Source organism: Castor canadensis, chromosome 11 (genome assembly GCF_047511655.1).
Source record: "Castor canadensis chromosome 11, mCasCan1.hap1v2, whole genome shotgun sequence".
Classification (NCBI taxonomy): Eukaryota; Metazoa; Chordata; class Mammalia; order Rodentia; family Castoridae; genus Castor; species Castor canadensis.
The window spans coordinates 79858942-79881174 of record NC_133396.1 but is presented as its reverse complement, the minus strand read 5'-3'; the positions used below and the strand labels follow the sequence as shown (position 1 = coordinate 79881174).

At 37.8% G+C, this 22233-nt stretch overlaps 1 protein-coding gene across 6 annotated transcripts in view; it reads left to right on the top strand.

Annotated features, from left to right (window-relative positions):
• Rgl1 (ral guanine nucleotide dissociation stimulator like 1) overlaps positions 1 to 22233 on the top strand; it is a 265738-nt gene that overhangs the window by 170888 nt on the left and 72617 nt on the right. For 5 of the 6 annotated variants that reach the window (XM_074047269.1, XM_074047271.1, XM_074047267.1 and 2 more), the window contains one exon: positions 4966 to 5174. The exons of the other annotated variant lie outside the window; for it this stretch is intronic. In XM_074047269.1, coding sequence (XP_073903370.1) covers positions 4966 to 5174 — 209 coding nt within the window. The remainder of the gene's footprint in view (positions 1 to 4965; positions 5175 to 22233) is intronic. 6 annotated transcript variants of the gene reach the window in all.

Sequence of the window (22233 nt, the reverse complement as noted above, 5' to 3'; positions counted from 1 at the left end):
ACACATCTCAAAATAACTGGAGAAGAGCTTAAAGGTTCCCAACACAAAGGAATGATAATATTTGAGGTGATGGAAATGCTAATTATCCTGATTTGTTCATTACAAATTATATACATGTATCAAATGATAACACTATACCACATAAATAAGTACATACACGTATGTCTATTTGTACACATATACACAAACGCACACTTATATTGAAATTCAGGTAAATGTATTTTTAGTACTGTGACTAGGTACCAAATACTGCATGGGTCATACTGATACTCCCTAACTTATTAAGTTATTTATTTTTGTCTGAAATTAAAATTTTACTCAGCATCCTTCATCTGGCACCTCCGAAGTCATTGTCCCCAAAAGCTGTCAGTAAGTTTGTTGTGAGCTTGACATGGAGGGCCCTACCATTTTTACAGACTTTGCCTTACATCACTGAATAGTCAAATTGTAAATAGCTTGATACTCAGAGCCTTGCCACACACACTATTGTGTGTTATTACATCCATGATTTCTATCAAAAGAATGAATAGTTTCTTTGCATGGCATTTTGATTTCCTTTGTATGCATTTGGTTACTAAGGATAGATGAGCAGAGCCTTATCTGTGGATTGGCTCATGGGATTTCCTTTACTTGTGGTGGTTTATTATTGCTAAATAGTGGTTGGAGGGCATTTGAAAAGAGAGTATAAAATACACTTTTGGTGTTTTGGGGTGAATGTAGGGATGACAATGTGCAACTTCTTAAAGTCTATAAGACTCTAGATGCAGACTTTTCCATTTTCATAGGAGTTAATAACTAGACTAGTACTCACCATTTACTTTTGCTGCTCAGGCCAGGATGCCTGGGCACTGATGCACTGGAAAGGTAGCATGGCTTAGAGAAGGACACCATGCTGTCTCCATGCAAACAAAGTTGTTTACTTAGTATGTTCCCTATTAAAGTATCAGATGACTGAAATATTACTTTGATTGAAGAATTTTTCTTCCAAATTTGAAATACTCAATTTGTTAATAGCTTTTGTTTAAGAAGATGAAAGAGTGTATTTGCCCATGACTAGAAACAATTGAAATATGGCCTATTTCATCTCTTACACTCTTTCTCCTCTCCTCCTTATGCCAAAGTTAGTAATTATGAAATTGCATGGCCAGGACACTTGAGCAGAATTGTAGATATTTATCCCATAGGAGTAAACATGGGATTTACTTTAGAAAAAGCTAAAGTTCTTTTAGAAAAAGCTGAATTCTCATGGCAGAAAGATTGACCAAAAACACAGTCAGGAAACATTTTTGTGGCCTTGATATCATGATCTTGTCAGTAAAGCCATGGTCTCTGATTAAATCCAGGTTTAGCTGTTTCCTGTTAGCGTGCTAACCCACAGGGCAGGCTCAGCCCTCTGTCTCATTTTCTAAGTCTGAGTTATTAAACACTTGTCTGCCAAGGCTTCCACCCCTTTTCTTTTAAACTTTAATTCAAAGATATTAAGATAATACAAACCAAAACAGGTTTGTCTCTTAAAGGATAATAGACTATTGAATCTTCTGCTTTAGAAGCACAACTTTAACATGCTAGCTTCTTCAGTCTAGCCATATGGCATGAGTGTGTGTGTGTGTGTGTGTGTGTGTCTGTGTGTGTGTGGTGTGTTTTGCTTCCGTACTCCATTTCAAAATAATTCTAGTAGTAAGCAGAAAATTTTTTTTGTTTTATAAAACAGTACTGTGTTTGAATGTTGGTAAAATAGAACTCCCCTTAAAAAAACTTGGTCTCCCCCTGCAATAGCAAGTAGACATTAGAATATTCAGCAAATGTATAGAAAATTTCATGAAGCAAATATTCTGACATCATAACATGCTTTGTTAGCATTTGTGAGAACATTTTTAAGCAACAGAGCAAGTCTATTCTTCATTTTATGTTATTGTCATTGATGCTCCTTCTTTGCATTGAGAATAAATTTTTAAGTCTAAATATTGAAAGTATTTTGTTAGCCATTCTGTTAGGTCAAACATGGTTCTTCCTAATGCACAGATATAAACACTAAGGAACAAAAATTGTTGGAGACTAAGAGAATCATGGATGCATCTTGAGTTTTTGTTTTTGTTTTTTTTTTTTAAGAATAAAGGGAGGACTGAAGGAAGAGATGGGTAATGAGAAACATAATTCCATTCCCAAAGGAGAACCTTGGCTTCCCGCCAAATCTGCTTTCTGGCAGGAAAAGGGACCTACTTCTTCAGGTCCTTTGACAAACATTTTTCTCTGTGTTTGAATTTTGGCCACATCAATACTCAATGAAAAATTAGTTCTTTTAAGAAGTCATTACTTTCAATAAGAAAGATTTAGCTCTCAAGTGGAGTTTGTACTTTAAAGTAAAACAAGAATCAGGATAAGGGCAGAGGGGGAAAGAAAAAGAATCACCAAACTTAAAATTGTTGGGCAAGGGAACCCTGGCATTATCACAAGGTAAGGAAGCTTGATGTAGAATTAGAACTTGAATATTCCTAATCAGCAAGAAGCCATTCCTTTTGTTGTTGATAATACTGGGCATTGAAATATATATATTTTAACTGTTACTGTTTAATAGTATGTAGGCAGATAATTATTTTTGAACTGGCCCTTTGAAGTGCAAAGTGAAAAACACAACCATCCCTGTATTTTAGTACTGGATTAAGAAAGAGATCAAAGCAATAGGGGTGTTTGAATATGAAATTTAACATATTTTCATGTCTTGAGTTTTTTAAATAAAAAGTGTTAAATATAATTAGATCTTGAATACATTATAGTAACTAACTTACTAAGTCAAAATTTTCTAAAATATCTTCATCCCGTAGCTCTGCAAGCTACTCTTGAGATTAAGGGGAACCCACTTGGAACATGCTTCTCTTAAGAGTCGGGTAACACACGTTAGCATATTAGACTAAGAAGTTCTGTAGTCATTGAATGTTGTAGTCTCCAAACTTGACCACAGGACCTTCTTTTTTTGGAACTGGTGTTTTACAGCATACGATTAAAGCAATACCGCAGCAAGTCATTAAAAATATAATTAGAGTTTGAAAGCATGCATCTTTTTCACTTATTGTTTCTGCTTTAAGTTAATTGGAGCTTTTTGGGGAACAGACGGGTACTACTAGGCTTCTTTTCAAACTGGTACAGTTTGATAAAGAACAGTTATCAGGCCTTCATCTGAGTCAACAGTCCTAAGCAGCCTAAAGAAATATTTGGTATTTTTCCTGTACCAGATTCCTCTCCTTTGAAAACTTTAAAAAATTAAATAAAGAAATAAAGACATCCACTATTAGTTCCTGCTGTCAGTTAGATATGATAACAGTAAGCTCTTCTAACCCCCTTCAAAAACTGGTGGCCATCAATTGGATCTTTTTTTTAGGGGGGGGTAGTAGGGTTTGAATTCATTGTTTTGTGCTTGCTAGGCAGGTTCCACACTGCTTGAGCCCTGCCTCCAACTCTTTTTTTTTTTTTTTTTTTTCTGGTTATTTTAGAGATAGGGTCTTGCTTCTTGCCTGGGCTGGTCTGGACCTTGATCCTCCAATTTTATGCTTCTCACTGTAGCTGGGATGACAGGTACATGTCACCACATCCAGCTATTGTTTGAGATGGGATTTTGCACAATTTTTTTAGAGCTGGCCTGGAACCATGATTCTCCTGATCTCAGCCTCCCAAGTAGCAAGGATTACAGACACGAGCCACTGGGGCCCAGTACCACTTGGATCTTTCTAGACGCAGTCCCTTGGTTAATTTCCTTCTAGTAATTTAATTCAAACAGGATCAGGAGAAGACAAAGCAAACATAGCTTAGTAAGCACAATTTTCATCATGAGAAGTTCATTTTTTTCTTTTTGCCCTTCTTTAATTTTTATATATCTGACTGTTTCTACTTAGAGAAGTCGGATACAAAGCAATTTGACTTATGACTCAGATAAACTGGTGGTTTTTTGCATCACTTAAAGTAATTATTTGCTTTAGAAAAAGACTTATTACAAAGCTCCTTTTGGCAGGACATTTTCCTTCATGCCTATGAAGGACAAGTTAAACTTTGAAAATTACATCTCTATATGATTTGTTAAGTACAGATTTATTGTAGAATGCAAACAAAGCACGCCCATGTATTTCTTCAATTTAATTCTCTTCCCTTATACTTACTTTTTAAGCTTCCACATTTCATCACCAGTTTTTATGAATTATGGTTTATGCTAACCACTATACAGTTACATCTAGCAATATTATTTATAGTTTTATTCTCCTATGACAGCTATTTCTCATGAGTAAATATTTTTTTCTATACATTGCAAGTTTCCTGAAGGCAGGGCTCATGTGCCTACCTTTCCATCATTCCTCCGAGGTGGACTTGGTGCTGATTGAAACAGACATTTCTCAGTCAACTCTGTTGATTGCTGACAATGCTGAATCGGAATGTATGTAAGTCTTTCTTGCACTGATGTCAGATCATGATTAGATCTCCCGAGATTTTCATGGAGAACATACTCCTACCATGCCTGATTTTTTGAGCTTTATGAACAGTGTATCAACTGACTCACACAAATCCTAGAAACTTTTAACAATCATCTCCTGAAAACGATGAGGACTTCACTCTTGTGGCACACCACTGGAGGAACTGTTTTTAAGAATGAGTTTGAAAATTTACCTTGGAACACTATAAAGGGAATGATTGATAACATTTGCTAAACTCAGTCCTGGAATCAGAGAAATCATCATTCATAAACTATGCCAGCATCTTAGTTCTTGATAGGGGAGTAAGTAGAAGCAAGTGTTACTAGTATGAATGAAGTCATACCTATAGTTCTAGAAAAGGGGAATACACACATCCTTCACCATCACCATCACCTGCACTCATAGGAGATAGCATTGCCTTACATGATTTGTAGGGAAATTAAATAAAAGCATGGAGTAATGACCGACTAGGGCTTCAATGATTTCAGTGTTTTAATTTGTCGTACAGGTTGAAGGGGACCAGCTGCCTCCAGGACACACAGTCAGTCAGTATGAGACCTGTAAGATCAGGACCATAAAAGCTGGCACCTTGGAGAAGCTTGTGGAGAACTTGCTGACAGCTTTTGGGGACAATGACTTCACCTATATCAGCATTTTCTTGTCAACATACAGAGGCTTTGCGTCCACTAAAGAAGTGCTGGAACTGCTGCTGGACAGGTAAGGATCTAAGGGGCCAAGAGCCCATGGGAATGTAAGGCTGCACGCAGTGAGGAGGCACGCGGCTCTGAGTCACCAGCTGAGAGGGAGGTGTGAGGAAAGAGCACTCCAACGACCTTTGCAACAGTTGGCATGAAGATTGTTCAGGAGCCACTCATATGGTCTGCTTCTGAGGAAGAAAAAACTCATTTAAAAAAATCCGTAAAAGCCAGGTGTGGTGGTGCACACCTATGATCCCAGCACTCAGGAGGCTGAGGAGGAGGATCAAGAGTTTGAGTAGAAAACGAGATCTGTCTCAAAAACAACCAACCAGATCAACAATAAAAAGAACCATATAAAACAAACAAGTAAAAGTCCATAAAAGAGTTAAAAGTAGATACCATAAATCTAGATTCAGCTGTTTATAGGTATTAGTTCCTACTTCCCACCCTAAATTTCTAATTTCACAGAAATTAGCTTTTATAATTTCTCTATAATTCCAACAAATAGTTAACGAGCAGGGAATCTTATTGCTGCGAAGACTGAATGTGCTGATAGGTATGAGTGTGGAGTTCTGGCGGCGTAAACCACAGGAAGCAGCTAGTGAATGGGGCCTATGCTGCTGACAATAATAGCTACTACTAAGCACTATGTTGCAGTTGACGTGTGCATAAGCACACAGATACCACCCTTGATTCACTTTGTTATGGCACATTGTAACTCACACGTGGATGATCTTTAGATTTTTCTTCCTTTTGTTTTATTTGTAGTTAAACTTGGTCATTTTTTGGTTAAATACCATTAAATTGACACTGGGAGGAAAAAAACCTGTCAGCCAAACAATTGTTTAGAATCATGAAAATTGGTATATTCTGAGGTTTCCTGCATAAGGAAGGAAATGGGATAGATTGTTTTTGTTGGTCTTGTTGAATATTGGTTTCTGTTAACTAGATATTTTATTTTCAAAGTAATCTGTACTCATGTTGAAAATGTTAACAACTTTAATACTATAGAAGGGTGTGAAAAGAAAGATTAGTTTTCTCATTTTGCTACCTTTTCCCCAAGTAATACTGACTAGGTTTTTAAATATATGTACTAATAAAAAGAAGAAAAAAAAACAGCTATAGTCTAACTAGGCAGAGACTGCATGTTAATGGTTTTAAAACAAAAGTAGTCCATATACATGTTGAAAAGCACACATGATTCAGAAAATTGTAAAAAATGTTTAAAAAGTAAAATTTTCCTTTTCCTCATGTTCCCTAGTAATCACTGTACCCCATTCCTTTTTTATTGTTATCTAATTTTTCTGGGCATATAAAAGCGTGTATATGTAAATACACATGCATTCTTGTATGTCTATTGGTATCATATATTTTATATAAATATAAATATAAGTATATATTATAAAAAATTATAAAAATATAAATAAAATTTATGTTTATTTATATAAATATTTTATTTATAAAAATATATGCTGTCAATAGACTCACTGTATACAATCTCTCCTACAATTTTCATTTTTTATATATCTGTGTATCTTGGAGTTTGTTTTTGACTCAGTGAGTTAATACATGTATAAGGCTTAGAATAGTTGCTAGCATATTAAGAGCTTAAGAATGTAAGTTATTTCAAAGTAAGCACTTAGGTGAACCTACCCTCATCTTTTTAATGTCTTTGTAGTATTTACTGAATGGATTATTTTGCATGGATAGACATTTACACTCTTTCCAGTTTAAAATTTTTTTTTAATTTATAAACAGTGCTTCAAGGAACATTTTGACTATTTTCTGAGTACTTTTTGAGAAGTCCACAGGATAGTCTTATAGAAGAGTGACTGATGGGAAAAATCTATCAGCAGCTAGGGATTTGGAAGATATCAGATTGCCCTTCCAATCTCACCCACACCTCTCCAACTGCAGACGTTACCATCTTTGCCATGATCTGACCATTGAAAAACTGGATTTATGCTTCTTACATTTATTTATGAGTAGAAGTTAGCATCTTTTAAAATGCTTATTGACCATTTGTGTTTTCCTTTCTGTGAGTTGTCTTTTCATATTCTTTCCCTATTTTTCTTTTCTTTTCTTTTTTTTTTGTGGGGGGGACTGGGGTTTGAACTTAGGGCTTTGCACTTGCAAAGCAAAGCAGGCTCTCTACCACTTGAATCATGTCTTTTTTTTATTATTGTTTTATTATTCATATGTGCATACAAGGCTTGAGTCATTTCTCCCCCCTGCCCCCCCCTTACCACCCACTCCACCCCCTCCCTCTCCCCCCAACCCCCTCAATACCCAGCATAAACTATTTTGCCCTTATCTCTAATTTTGTTGAAGAGAGAGTATAGGCAATAATAGGAAGGAACAAGTGTTCCTGGTTGAGATAAGGATAGCTATACAGGGCATTGACTCACATTAATTTCCTGTGCATGTGTGTTGCCTTCTAGGTTAATTCTTTTTGATCTAACCTTTTCTCTAGTTCCTGGTCCCCTTTTCCTATTGGCCTCAGTTGCTTTTAAGGTATCTGCTTTAGTTTCTCTGCGTTAAGGGCAACAAATGCTAGCTAGTTTTTTAGGTGTCTTACCTATCCTCATCCCTCCCTTGTGTGCTCTCGCTTTTATCATGTGCTCAAAGTCCAATCCCCTTGTTGTGTTTGCCCTTGATCTAATGTCTGCATATGAGGGAGAACATATGATTTTTGGTCTTTTGGGCCAGGCTAACCTCACTCAGAATGATGTTCTCCAATTCCATCCATTTACCAGCGAATGATAACATTTCGTTCTTCTTCATGGCTGCATAAAATTCCATTGTGTCTAGATACCACATTTTCTTAATCCATTGAACCATGTCTTCAGTCCATTTTGCTCTGATTATTTTGGAGACGGGGGTCTCAATTTGCCCAAACTGATCTTGAATCAGAATCTGCCCCATCTCAGCCTCCTAAATAGCTAGGATTACAGGCGTGAGCCACTGGTACTTGGCATCTTTGCCTGTTTTACTTTTGGACTGTTTTCATGTAATTATTGATCATCCTATTATAATTTGTATATATTAAGAAAATTAATTTTTTTGCTTATCATCATATTGAAAATATTTCCCTAATTTGTTTCTTTGTTTTAAAATGTCTATTAACATTCTTTATCATGAAGACATTAAACTTTTAAAATGTAATTTTATCTATCAGTCTTATGAAAGTTTCTATCCCAGTGTAAGTAAGCTTACTGACAACAGTGGGTTTTTCTTCAGAGTAGTTGTTAGTCAACTTTCCATCACTGTAACGAATGCCTGAGATGATAAACTTACAAAGAGAAAAGGTTTGTGATAGCTCAGAGTTTTGGAGATTCCAGTCCATAATCAGTTGGCTCTATCACAAGCCAGCGCATCATGGTGGGAACACACAGTAAAGCTGCTCCTTCTTGGCCAGAGTGTAAAAGAGGAAGAGGAGGGGCTTGGGTCCCACTATCCTCTTCATGAGCATGCCTCAAAGTGACCTCCCACTAGGCCCTATTGCTTTTATTTATGTTTTGGTGGCACTGGAATTTGAACTCAGGGCCTCATACTTGCTAGGCTGGTGCTCTTACTGCTTGAGCCACTCTGCCTAGGCCTTATCTCTTTTTTTTTTTTTTTTTTTTTTCATTTTTCTTTTATTATTCATATGTGCATACAAGGCTTGGTTCATTTCTCCCCCCTGCCCCCACCCCCTCCCTTACCACCCACTCCACCCCCTCCCGCTCCCCCCCTCAATACCCAGCAGAAACTATTTTGCCCTTATCTCTAATTTTGTTGTAGAGAGAGTATAAGCAATAATAGGAAGGAACAAGGGGTTTTGCTGGTTGAGATAAGGATAGCTATACAGGGCATTGACTCACATTGATTTCCTGTGTGTGGGTGTTACCTTCTAGGTTAATTCTTTTTGATCTAACCTTTTCTCTAGTTCCTGGTCCCCTTTTCCTATTGGCCTCAGTTGCTTTAAGGTATCTGCTTTAGTTTCTCTGCATTAAGGGCAACAAATGCTAGCTAGTTTTTTAGGTGTCTTACCTATCCTCACCCCTCCCTTGTGTGCTCTCGCTTTTATCATGTGCTCATAGTCCAATCCCCTTGTTGTGTTTGCCCTTGATCTAATATCCACATATGAGGGAGAACATACGATTTTTGGTCTTTTGAGCTAGGCTAACCTCACTCAGAATGATGTTCTCCAATTCCATCCATTTACCAGCGAATGATAACATTTCGTTCTTCTTCATGGCTGCATAAAATTCCATTGTGTATAGATACCACATTTTCTTAATCCATTCGTCAGTGCTGGGACATCTTGGCTGTTTCCATAACTTGGCTATTGTGAATAGTGCCGCAATAAACATGGATGTGCAGGTGCCTCTGGAGTAACAGTCTTTTGGGTATATCCCCAAGAGTGGTATTGCTGGATCAAATGGTAGATCGATGTCCATCTTTTTAAGTAGCCTCCAAATTTTTTTCCAGAGTGGTTGTACTAGTCTACATTCCCACCAACAGTGTAAAAGGGTTCCTTTTTCCCCACATCCTCGCCAACACCTGTTGTTGGTGGTGTTGCTGATGATGGCTATTCTAACAGGGGTGAGGTGGAATCTTAGTGTGGTTTTAATTTGCATTTCCTTTATTGCTAGAGATGGTGAGCATTTTTTCATGTGTTTTCTGGCCATTTGAATTTCTTCTTTTGAGAAAGTTCTGTTTAGTTCACATGCCCATTTCTTTATTGGTTCATTAGTTTTGGGAGAATTTAGTTTTTTAAGTTCCCTGTATATTCTGGTTATCAGTCCTTTGTCTGATGTATAATTGGCAAATATTTTCTCCCACTCTGTGGGTGTTCTCTTCAGTTTAGAGACCATTTCTTTTGATGAACAGAAGCTTTTTAGTTTTATGAGGTCCCATTTATCTATGCTATCTCTTAGTTGCTGTGCTGCTGGGGTTTCGTTGAGAAAGTTCTTACCTATACCTACTAACTCCAGAGTAGTTCCTACTCTTTCCTGTGTCAACTTTAGAGTTTGTGGTCTGATATTAAGATCCTTGATCCATTTTGAGTTAATCTTGGTATAGGGTGATATACATGGATCTAGTTTCAGTTTTTTGCAGACTGCTAACCAGTTTTCCCAGCAGTTTTTGTTGAAGAGGCTGCTATTTCTCCATCGTATATTTTTAGCTCCTTTGTCAAAGATAAGTTGCTCATAGTTGTGTGGCTTCATATCTGGATCCTCTATTCTGTTCCACTGGTCTTCATGTCTGTTTTTGTGCCAGTACCATGCTGTTTTTATTGTTATTGCTTTGTAATATAGTTTGAAGTCAGGTATTGTGATACCTCCTGCATTGTTCTTTTGACTGAGTATTGCCTTGGCTATTCGTGGCCTCTTGTGTTTCCATATAAATTTCACAGTAGATTTTTCAATCTCTTTAATGAATGTCATTGGAATTTTGATGGGAATTGCATTAAACATGTAGATTACTTTGGGGAGTATCGACATTTTTACTATGTTGATTCTACCAATCCATGAGCATGGGAGATCTCTCCACTTTCTATAGTCTTCCTCAATCTCTTTCTTCAGAAGTGTATAGTTTTCCTTGTAGAGGTCTTTCACATCTTTTGTTAGGTTTACACCTAGGTATTTGATTTTTTTTGAGGCTATTGTAAATGGAATTGTTTTCATACATTCTTTTTCCGTTTGCTCATTGTTAGTGTATAGAAATGCTAATGATTTTTCTATGTTGATTTTATATCCTGCTACTTTGCTATAGCTATTGATGATGTCTAGAAGCTTCTGAGTAGAGTTTTTTGGGTCTTTAAGGTATAGGATCATGTCGTCTGCAAATAGGGATATTTTGACAGTTTCTTTACCTATTTGTATTCCTTTTATTCCTTCTTCTTGCCTAATTGCTCTGGCTAGGAATTCCAGTACTATGTTGAATAGGAGTGGAGATAGTGGGCATCCTTGTCTGGTTCCTGATTTTAGAGGGAACGGTTTTAATTTTTCTCCGTTAAGTATAATGCTGGCTGTAGGTTTGTCATATATAGCTTTTATAATGTTGAGGAACTTTCCTTCTATTCCTAGTTTTCTTAGAGCTTTTATCATGAAATGATGTTGGATCTTATCAAAGGCTTTTTCTGCGTCTATTGAGATGATCAAGTGGTTTTTGTCTTTGCTTCTGTTAATGTGGTTTATTACGTTTATTGATTTTCGTATGTTGAACCACCCCTGCATCCCTGGGATGAAGCCTACCTGGTCGTGGTGGATAATCTTTTTGATGTGTTGCTGAATTCGGTTTGCCATTATTTTGTTGAGGATTTTTGCATCAATGTTCATTAAGGAGATTGTAGGCCTTATCTCTTAAAGGCTCTACCACCTCCCAGTAGCACCACTCTGGGATCAAACCTTTCACACATAGGCCTTTGGGGGGACATTCAAGATCCAAACTATAGCATTAGACCTTTGTAGATACATATGTAGTAAAATTATTTGGATCAGTTTTTATTCATATATTCATATTCAGACTTAACTCACAAAATGTCTATTCTTTAATCATATACATTGATCTGGTTATGATACCCTGGCTGCAACACAGGCAGTTGTATATTGTTTTGTATAGTAGTACTTGACAAGAGATTAAGCCTGGAATATAAATGTGTGGGATTGGTGAGTCCTTTTTATCATAGTTTGTTTAGTTGTATAATAGTTCATACATTTAGGTAGATATTGAAGAAATATGTGATCTTTCTCTTTTTGTTATTTCATAATTATAAAAACATGCAGTACGCTAACTGTTGGCAGGCAATAACTGAGGAAATAGTTCAAAACACAGAAAACTTCTACAGGTTTGCTTTGACATTGGTAATCTCTTCTATCCAGGGGATGACTCCGTTGATAACAGGCCACAGATGTCCACAGTGGGCAAAGGAGTACATGTGAATCCCTGCTGTTCATCCTAAACAGTGGACACACACAGGAACCAAAGTGTTTAGTCTATGAATTGTGTTCTTCTAGCTTTTATTTGATCTTTTAAAAAAATATTTTCTTTTTTCTCTTATGGGTAGATATTTTTGGATTTTTAAAACACTAACTGGATAATAATTACCAAATAACAGAATTAACATTAATTCAAATTGCATTTAATTCAAGCTATCATTTCATATATAACTAAATGAAGAGTTAAGATTTGTTTTGAACTATCTGAGGGGGCCAAATTAAATGGCTCTGCATTTAATCTCATAGTTGAATCCTTTGCTTGCTTATGAAATGAGTGGAAACATGTAATGAACGCCTACAAAATACTCAGTACTTGCAAGTCAATATTCAGATGAACTCAGAAATGTAAGATTTAGTTTTTGCCCTGAGTGGATTTCCTTTGAAGTCACTGATAACCTCCAGGACCTCTCTGGTAATATTACACTCTATATTATTTTATACTTTATTTTTTGTATTATTTTTGTTTGAGAGGATCCCTGAGATTACATATGCTAGTCCCATAAAACTGGGATCCACCTTTCAGTACTTAATATTTTATTGCAAAAAATAAGGCTGGCACTCACAGAACAAGTAGATAACCACTAATGATGTGGTAAAAGGAGGCTCTAACATGTTCTACAGATGAAGCAAGGTACAGAAGTTCAGAGAAATAAATCCTATTTATTTTGCTTCCTCTGCAGAAATTTAGATTTGCCCATGCATATAACCATCCTGGATATGAATATTTTTTCCTCACTTCATTTCTTACTCCTACTTACATCTTGTGGCCAGGTTTCAGTCTTGATTAAATTTAACTAAAATGTACATTCTATGAAACACTACATTCCTAAATTAGCTGTTGGAACTTCTAATGTCTATAATTAAGGGGAAGCAATTATGTTGTATGAACTTGACTATTCTGAAGATAAGCACTTGAAATAGTATTTTCATGTTTAGTAGATTGTGTTACATTTATTTGTGGGTCTCTGATACAATTTTTGAAGTTTCCTTTTCATTGCTTAACACTAGTTTGCCTATCTTTTGTGAAATTAACACTGAGAAGTTATAATAGCGTTGCTAATCCTATAACAACCAGTCAAGAATAGATGGAAGGCAGATGTTGCAGTATTTATTTCCCACCAGAGAATTGCTTATTTGAAGTCAACTCTCTTATTTCCTTTAAGACTTCCAGTTGTATCTTTTCTTGTATGGAACTATTTCCTTTCTGAGATTTTTTTTTCTTTTTTTTCTCTTTTTATAGTCTTTTCATTCTGCTAATATGGGCCTGTATGATTGACAAGTAGACAGTGGTTTGAAGTTACCTGTGGGTAATTACATATGTTTGTTTGGTTCTGCACTTGGAGTGGCCAGCCCTTTGCAAGGGCTCCTGTTTGTGGTGCTTATTTATTATTTTTAAATCATGGTTCAAGATTAATTCTAGGCTGCATTGGCTACTTCCTAACCCAAGAGAAGGTTATTTAATTCGAAGTTAACTGTTTGTATTGGGGTTTTAAGATTTTATTTTCTCTAACCTCAGGCATACACTCCACTTAAAAATCTATTCTTCCCACTATGCCATTAAAAAAAGTAAGGGAGTTCGATGCCACTGAAAATGCCCAACCTTAAATGTAGGCAGAAGCCCAGTTCAGCTAGCGATCCTCACTGAGAACCCTGTCTATGCAGTGTCTTCAGATAGTTGTCACAGTGGCTATCTTTTGGACTATTTCTCAAACATTCTCTCTCTGACATCAGTAATGAGCAGAATGCCAACAAGAAGCAACAAGTGGCGAAGCCACTTTTAGCACTTGGAAAATTCTGAGTAATGGTCTGAATTGCTCCCTTCGTTTCAAGTGAATTCTCAAAAAAGCCCAAAAAACAAAAACAAAAAAACTCACTTCAAGTGAATTCCCCCGGAGGAGAACTCTTGGGAGGTCAAAGGTTGAAGCCATCTCTAAATCTGTGCTTTCAGACCATAATCTGACTTGAATTTGCTTGTTTATGTCACAGAGAAGAGGCTAATTCAATGGGTTTTGAACTCATTACTTCTTTCCATGTTTGCTTGCCATGAGTTTTTACAGCCTTTATCTCATTTAGTTTACTTATTATAACCCGTACTTACAGATGAGAACATTGTGCCTCAGAAACATTTGATCAGAAAGTGGCAGAGCTGGAATTAAAACCTTCCTCTTTATGACTCAGAAGCTCTTTCGAAGTGTACCATATCACCGCCCGTGATTTGTGAATGTCATTTAAAAAAAGAAGGGGTGATTTGGGAACCTCTCTTAGTCATCTTTCTCACCACTTCCTCAATTTATTTTCCTTAGAAACTGCATTTCCTGAGGGCTGCTTCCTTCACACAGTTGTGGGCAATTCACTCAAACATCAATGCTCCCATTTTGTCTACTCAAATAAAATTATCAGCTGTTTAATAAATGTAGCAGGTTCTGTACAAGGTGCTGGGTATGAAATAGTGGCTACACCTGTCATGGTTCTTGTCCTCTTTATACATAATGTGTAGTAGAGAGAGTAATACCAAACAAGCCAGCATATGAATAAAAATATATAATTAAAATTGACATGACCATTGGGAGATGAGAACTAGGCTCTACAACACACAATAAGAGAGCATATTTTGGAGGACTTTACCCAAATAAAACTGCATATTGGCCACTGATCTTAGGTGATTAGATAGATCGTGGGTCATAAAGGTCACTGTTGTGTCTGTGTGTCTGGAGTGTTTCTGTGTATTTATTGGTCTCAGGCCAAATCCCTGACCTCCATCAGCTATTTCCCTAAGGTATTGTTCTTGGGGTGGGGCGTGAGGGATTGATAGCAAATGGGGAAGCCAGGGTAGATTTATGCAAATAAGAAATAATAACCTTATACCCATACTTTGTGTCACTTGGAGTAGTAAGACTTTCATATTCAAAAGATGATGTTCCAATTACCAGTTACCAGCGGGTTTGTCTGCCTTTGCTAGTAAATTGATCAAATATAAAGCTTGAAAATTTGATTTGTTCCTGAGGATTGCGTCATAAGTGCCAAAACTGTACTTTCTCTTTCCTTTTAGAGTTTTAGATACTTAATGGGAAAAGCAACTTCTGTGTCTTTCTTTTAGGATGTGATTTGTGTGTTAGACATATAGTAATTGGTTAAGAGTGTGGACATAGGAATCAGAAAACTTGAATTTGATTCCCGTTTTGCAATCTGCAATAGTTTGGATTCCAAGTGTCACTCTCAGGTCCATGTGGTAAAAGGCTTAGTTACAGTGTCATACTAAGGGGTGGGGAGGCGGCGCTTTAAGAAGTAGGGCCTAGTGAGAAGTCTTCAGGTCATTTGGGTAAAGGGGATCAGCGGTCCTCAGTCTCCCCTCTTCAGTATTTTCACTGTCAGGCTGTGAGGTGAGTGGTTTTGCTTTACCATGCTTTCCTGCCATGATGCTCTGCCTTGCCACCGGCTCAAAAGAACAGGGCCAACCAGATATGGACTGAAATCTCTAAAAGTAGAGCCAAAATAAACCTTTTCTCTTTGCAAATTGATTATCTCAGTTATTTGTTAAAGTGGCCAGAAAGCTGACTGACACACATTCCTTACTTGCTTTGCAGTCTTGGGCCAGTTAATTTGTCTTACTAGCTTCGGTTCCTCGTCCATAAAATAAGAATGTAAACTAACATGGAATTTATACAGTCATTATGAGGTTTAAGCTTCATCATATAGGTAAGTTCTTACTATAGAGGCAGGAAATATTACATTGTCATTTTCTTTCTTTATGGCATTTACGATAATTTGAAATTAGTTATTGATCTTGTCTATTTCTTTTCTTTTTTTGGCAGTATTGGGAATTGATTGCCTCATGCTTGCTAGGCATACACTACCAGTTGAGCCATGCCCCCAACCCTTTGTGTTTTGGTTGATTTTTTCAGAGAGGGTGTTGTGCTTTTCCCCCAAGATGGCCTTAGACACTGCAATTCTCCTACCTCAGCCTCCCAAGTAGCTGGCATTATAGGCACTTGTTACCATGCCCAGCCCTATCTTGCCTATTTCTTAGCTGTATCCTCTGCTCAGACACTATGTCTATCTTATTCACTGCTTTACTTTCAGAGAGGAATCGTGCCTGCAGTAGGCACTTTTTGTCTAACAAATAAATATTGGTTATTATTCATGCCTATTAAGGGCAGGTGCTTTGGTAGATGGAGCAGTGTACATTACCCACTTTCCGCCTACATTTAGTGGAGGGACAAATAAGTCTGAATACTTGTACCTTCACTGTCAAGTCAGTAAGGACTGAATGTGTGTTTTTCATGAAACTTTTCATTTTCCCTCTTGGCAACAATGAGGTGGTGGTAGTGAACTTTTGTAAAAAGTACATAATTCAAATCTGTTTAGTTCCGAAATGCATGAGAAGCTGGCTAAGCATTTTTGAGATGTATACAGTATGTTCCAAATTACTCTTGATAAACCTCACTTTAAGAAAATTAAGCATTTTCTTAGTGCTGGAATTGGACTAGCACTTGCCAAGTTTTCTTGTATCCATGCTAGCATGCAGTGCTCATAGAAGCAAAGAGATTCCTTTGCTTTCTTTTCTCTAAGTAGGAGGCAAGGTTCTAATATCTTCCCTCTGTCCTGGCTCAAGGGAAAGGGAAGGTTGTAGGAAGCAGATTCAGGAGGGGCTCACAGCCTTCTACTCTGGTGGCCATGGTCACCTCCAAGTGCTGGTCTCTCACACCATTAACACTCATATTTAATCTTGTTACTACTCAATTCATAAGATGATTTTTTTCTGTTCTTTTATTTGTTCCAAAATTTCACATTTAACTTCTATCACTTATATAGGAAAGTTTTTCAAAATAATGCCATATCATTTTCTGTTACTTTTAGTAATTCCCATCCCAAGCTCCTCACAGAGCCAAAGAAAATAAGTAAGATAGGTTACCCATGAGTCTTTTGGCCTGTTGGGCATGGAAAGGTTGAGATTTATTGGTAGGTTGACTCCAGGATGCTCATCCCATTTATTTAGTGCAAAAGTCTTCAGGAAATCTTAACATTGCTTTGCTTCCTTTCAACTTAAAGTACAGACATCCTGGATATCCTGACTAGGGTGAGAATTTCTTAGTGAATTCAATGAAAGCCATTTCTTAAGACTTATAGTGGACAAGTTTAAGTATCTAGGTCTAGGTTTTGCTGACTACCTAGGCAAAAATTCCTTGGATGTTTTACTGGTTAAGGGGAAAAAAGGCAGGTTGTTAAAAGACAAATGGCACTCAGATTTATTTCCTGTGACTGAGGAAGATTAGTGTTTTGGCTGACATAAGTGAAGAGAGGGTTGTAACAAGGACACTGTGGGTTTCAAAATATCTCTAACATGGAAAAGAGCATTGAAAAATTTCTAGGGCACATCCTTGTGGAGGTCCCATGTTCTTGGTGGTTCATGCGTTATTAGGTAGAAAAGAACTGTTTAGCTCAGAAAACAATAGAAGATATAAATTACTTTATAGTAATTTACACTTCCATTTGTGGCAGGCAGAATAATACCTGCCCCCAAAGATGTCCACATTCAAGTCCCCAGAAACTATGAATATGTCAGGTTATATGGCAAAGGGAATTGAGATTGCAAGTGGAATTAAGATTGTTAATCAGTAGACTTTAGAACAAGGATATTATCTTGGGTTACCTAGGTGGACCCAATGTAATCCCAAGGGTCCTTAAATATGAAAGATGGAAACAGAAGAGAGTCTGAGCCTGGCCCTCTAGGGCTGTTGGAGTGGTTCAAGTAGTAGAGCACCTGTCTAGCAAGCGTGAGGCCCTGAGTCAACCCAGTACTGCCAAAACAACAACAACAACAATGTTAGAGAAAGGGATGTGAGGATGGAAACAGTACCAAAGAGATGCTGTGTTGCTGGCTTTGAAGATGGAGGAAGGGGGCCAGGAGTCCTTTGGAAAGGAAGAGGCCCTTCCTTGAGCTTCTAGAAGGGCATGTGGCCCCTAGGTTTGCTTGATGGTAGCTCATTAAGACCTGGGTTGCGCTTCAGACATACATGACTATAAAACAGTAAATTTGTTTGAAGCCACTATGTTTGTGGTAATTTGTTGCAGCAGCATGAAACAAGGTATGAAACAGCTATGAAACAAGGAATTCTTATTGGAGAGATTGACTCCAAAAATGGGAGTGTTCATGAGCTCAAGGCTGCTGAGGGTCAGGCATCACCTTCACCTTTGTTCTGTTCAAGGCCTGGTGCTCTGTTCAGCTGTGGCCCACACACTAAGCTGCAGGAAGCATGGCTGGAAACAAAAGGCTCAGCCTTAACTCAGCAAGCATTGTTACTGTTTTCTCCCTGTAACCATGCCAATAGCTTTGGCATAACCAGAAAACTTTAATCAGGTACTATTTTAGAATTACCTCCAACCAAAATCACGTGAGGGAAAACGGAAATAAATCCTCTTCCCTGCTGCCATGGTTTTTTCGTAACTTTTTATTGATTTTTTTCCAAGTGAACCCGACTCCAACCCTAAAGCAACGTGGGAAATCTTGGTGAGAGACTGTGGTGATTGCAGAATCCTGGCTTTAAGGGATGGCAGTGATGGTTCTGTTAAAGTAGACAGAGGGATGCTGTCAGAGACTCCCCTCAGATCATAACCAGGCTGACTTTCTGTCTCCGAAATAGGATTTATAAGACATAAGAAATAAAAATGTTTCCATGAAGTAGCACCTTTATCCCCATACCCCAACTCCCCCAACTTGGCAAAGGAAGGCAGGACATGTGGTTATCTATCCTTTTTTTGAAAAGAATAGTGAATTGCCCACAAATTTTTTTTAAATGTGGTTATGTTTGGAAACTACAAAACTGACAAGAAGCCAAAAGGCAGTATGTATATATTCTGAGTGGTAATTGGAAAGTTTTAAATTCAGCTTTGATAATCTAAAGTTGTAGTTTTGACCATTTTTTAGCAATTGGTGGAAGGAGTTGATCACAAAGTCCTTTAAGAGTCTGCTAAGATCTATGCACCTTCTCTTTAGAAAAAAACCACATCATAAAAATTTGCATATAATTTAGGAAATTCCCAGGCTTTATAAATTCATCCAGAGATGCTGGTTGATGACTTTCCAGGCACAAGGTTTCTAGAATGTGTGACAGGGGACATGTAGGTGAGTTAGAGTTAGAAGAGACTACTGATCCTAGCTTATAATTGCAGCAAAAATCTTAAGTATGGTTCTAAAAACTAAATTAACTAATTTTATTTAATTGTAGTACATTTAATGGTTCATTAAAGTAAATTTAATGGTTTAAGAAAATATCTCTGAATCTTTCAAAGGAAAAAGAGATTGAGTTGATGCTATGTTGAGTTTTTGGAAGCATAGGAAAGGAGAGTAGTTTTGAAAATGGCAGGATGCCAGGTTTCAAACTCCCAGTCATTGTATTTGATTTTGCATAGAATGCTTCATACAATTCTTAAAGAATTCTGCAATGTTACCTTTTTTGTGGTTGAGGAAAACTGGGCTTGGACTGATTTGTTAACTCACCTTAAATCTGAGAAAATCTAGACTCATTAATGAAGTGTGTGACTGAGTGCTGGCCACTCTCTGACCCCCTCCTAACCCTGTTTCTTCTGTTATCCTTCATCATAGCCACCGCAGTTTTAGCACACCAGTGATCTGGATTGGTGTGCAGTTGGTTGTTTAGCCTTGCAAAGAGCAAGAAGTTGAAGGAAGAAGACATGATGGCCCACCAAGCTCTTGAGTGCAGAAACAGGCTTGAGAAAAGAAATGAATGACAGGGACTCGATAGGGAGCTAAAAGAAACCTATAGGCAGGGTATGAGAGTCATTGTACTTAAGAAACTGTAAATTTGGCTGAGAAACACGTTGCAGCAAGAGACCCCTTTCTGTTTTCTTTCCCTTGGATGAATAGTGACTGTAAGAGTTTTGTCCTCTTGTTGGTCTCTTTGCACAGTTGTGGGTTGCGTCTGGGAGTGAAGGTGTTATTCTCAGGAACAATTTGATAGCATTTTGCACTGTCAAGCAGAGCAGAAATAGTAGATACTTTTCGCTGTTAATGTTGTCTCCATTGTCAGGAGCAACCATGGAGATAATGTGGAAAATCAAAGGACAAGGATGGTGGAAGGCCTTTCAAAGCAAAAGCTGGAGGGATAGGAGCTGTTTTGGGATCTGTTGTGCATGCTAGGCGAGCTCTCTACCACTTGAGCAATGCCCTTATCTAGCTTTTCTAATCATGGAAATCTTTTCTCAGAGAACCAAACCTTGTGAGTGGAATGCATAGGCCAGTGTTCTCTGCTCAGACTTATTGGCCCCTTCTTTTCCACAGAAGAACAAGGAGTTTTTGCCTTCTTGTTTTTGACCTCTGTCTTTCCCTTGAGTAACCAACTTCACAGTGGGAACAAGATTTTTCTAAGGTGGGCTCAGTGGCCATGACCCAGTTCTTGGTCAGATTACAGCGGAGAGGTGCCCGCCACAGAAGATATTATTCCAAGTGCTTCAAAACAGCCCTCTGGCTGAACTGTGGGTCACAGTCCAAAGTCTTCACCATGGCTTCACGTGGTGTTCCAGACATCTGCAGACTATTTCACCCATGTCATTCTCCTGAGTCAAGGTCAGCTTCTGAACATTTTTCTCATACTTGACCTGTGTTCTTATGGGTCAGTTAAAGAAAAATGCCCAAGTGATCTGAGGCTGGGTTTATTAAAAAGCAAAGATTCCCAAAGGTCCTTGAGTCAGCAGCTTCCTGTGAGGTCTCTTCTTCCTTTACCGCCTCCTTTCTCTTCTTTCCCCACCTCCGATAAGTGTCTCCTCTTTTCTCCCCTCCCTAGCCTTTCTTTTATTCATAATAGTGGAAGTTAAATTTATGCCCTTAACAAGTATTTGTTGAGTGTTGACTATGGACAAGCTCTAGGGATATATGAGTAAGCAAGATAAAGGTACAATCAAAGACCTTGCCATCATCTGCCAGGCCATCATGACCTGTCCCAGTTTCCTCCATGCCTCACCTCCTCACTCTGCTTTGCTCCTCATTGGCCTACTTATGTTCCTTAAAAACCACTGTCCTGCCACTGTTCCAAGGCCTTTGTACCAGCTCTTCCTGCTGTTGGAGACCCTTTCCCTAGAGATCTGCAAGGCCCACTCCCTTACCTCACTTAATCATTATATTCACATTGGACTTTCCCTGAATACCCCTTATGAAATTGAACCTCTGTTTTTAATCACTAAATTTGTTCAGATGTTTGTCACCTCTCTATTTACAGATTACCAGAATACAACCATTCATTTATTTTCTCATGGTTCATATAGATTCTGTTCTCCAGGCTCTGTAAAAGAATACACTTCCAGAATCATTCAAATTGTTGTCAAGATTCATTTCTTTCTTATGATGAAATGGAATCTCTGATTTTCCATTGTGACCAGACACCCTTACCTACTTTATTTCTCTCCATTGTCCTTTCTGCTCACTGACTTAGTATATTTAACTAATTATTAGGCTATTTTCTGTCTCTTGCCTCTACAATGTGTGTTGAAATCAGGGTCTTTGGTCTGTGCTGCTAGATTGTTCATGTTTGAAATGGGTATAGTCCTTAAAAAACAATCCTCACTGAATGAGGATTGAATAAGTATGCGAATGAACAAGTGAATGAATGAATGGCTTAGGGTTCTTACCTCAAAGAATTATAATGTGGTGGAGACAGTCAAAAATGAGTAGGTACGTAAGATCTTATTTATATCTTGTATGGGAGAGTAATGACTTTGAGCTGGACTCTAGAGCGTGCTGGTCAAGATCCAAATCCCGGACACAACTTACTGGTTGTGTTCTCCAGCATTTATTATATAAGCTCTCCAGGCCTCATTTTCCTTACCTGTAAAATTGGAATAATAACATCACTCTATAGGATTACTGAGAATGAAGCAGAACAATCCATATAAAGCATTTAGCATAGTGCCTGCCATATAATAAATTCTCAGTGCTTGTTAACTGCTGTTATTATTGGTTCTTTTGCCAGAATCAAGTAGATCCTGGTTTGCCGTTACTAAGACTTTCCTTTTCGGAAGCAAAGATGGGGATGGCCCCCAAACAGAATCTGTCCCTGGGAACAGAGACTGTCCATGGGA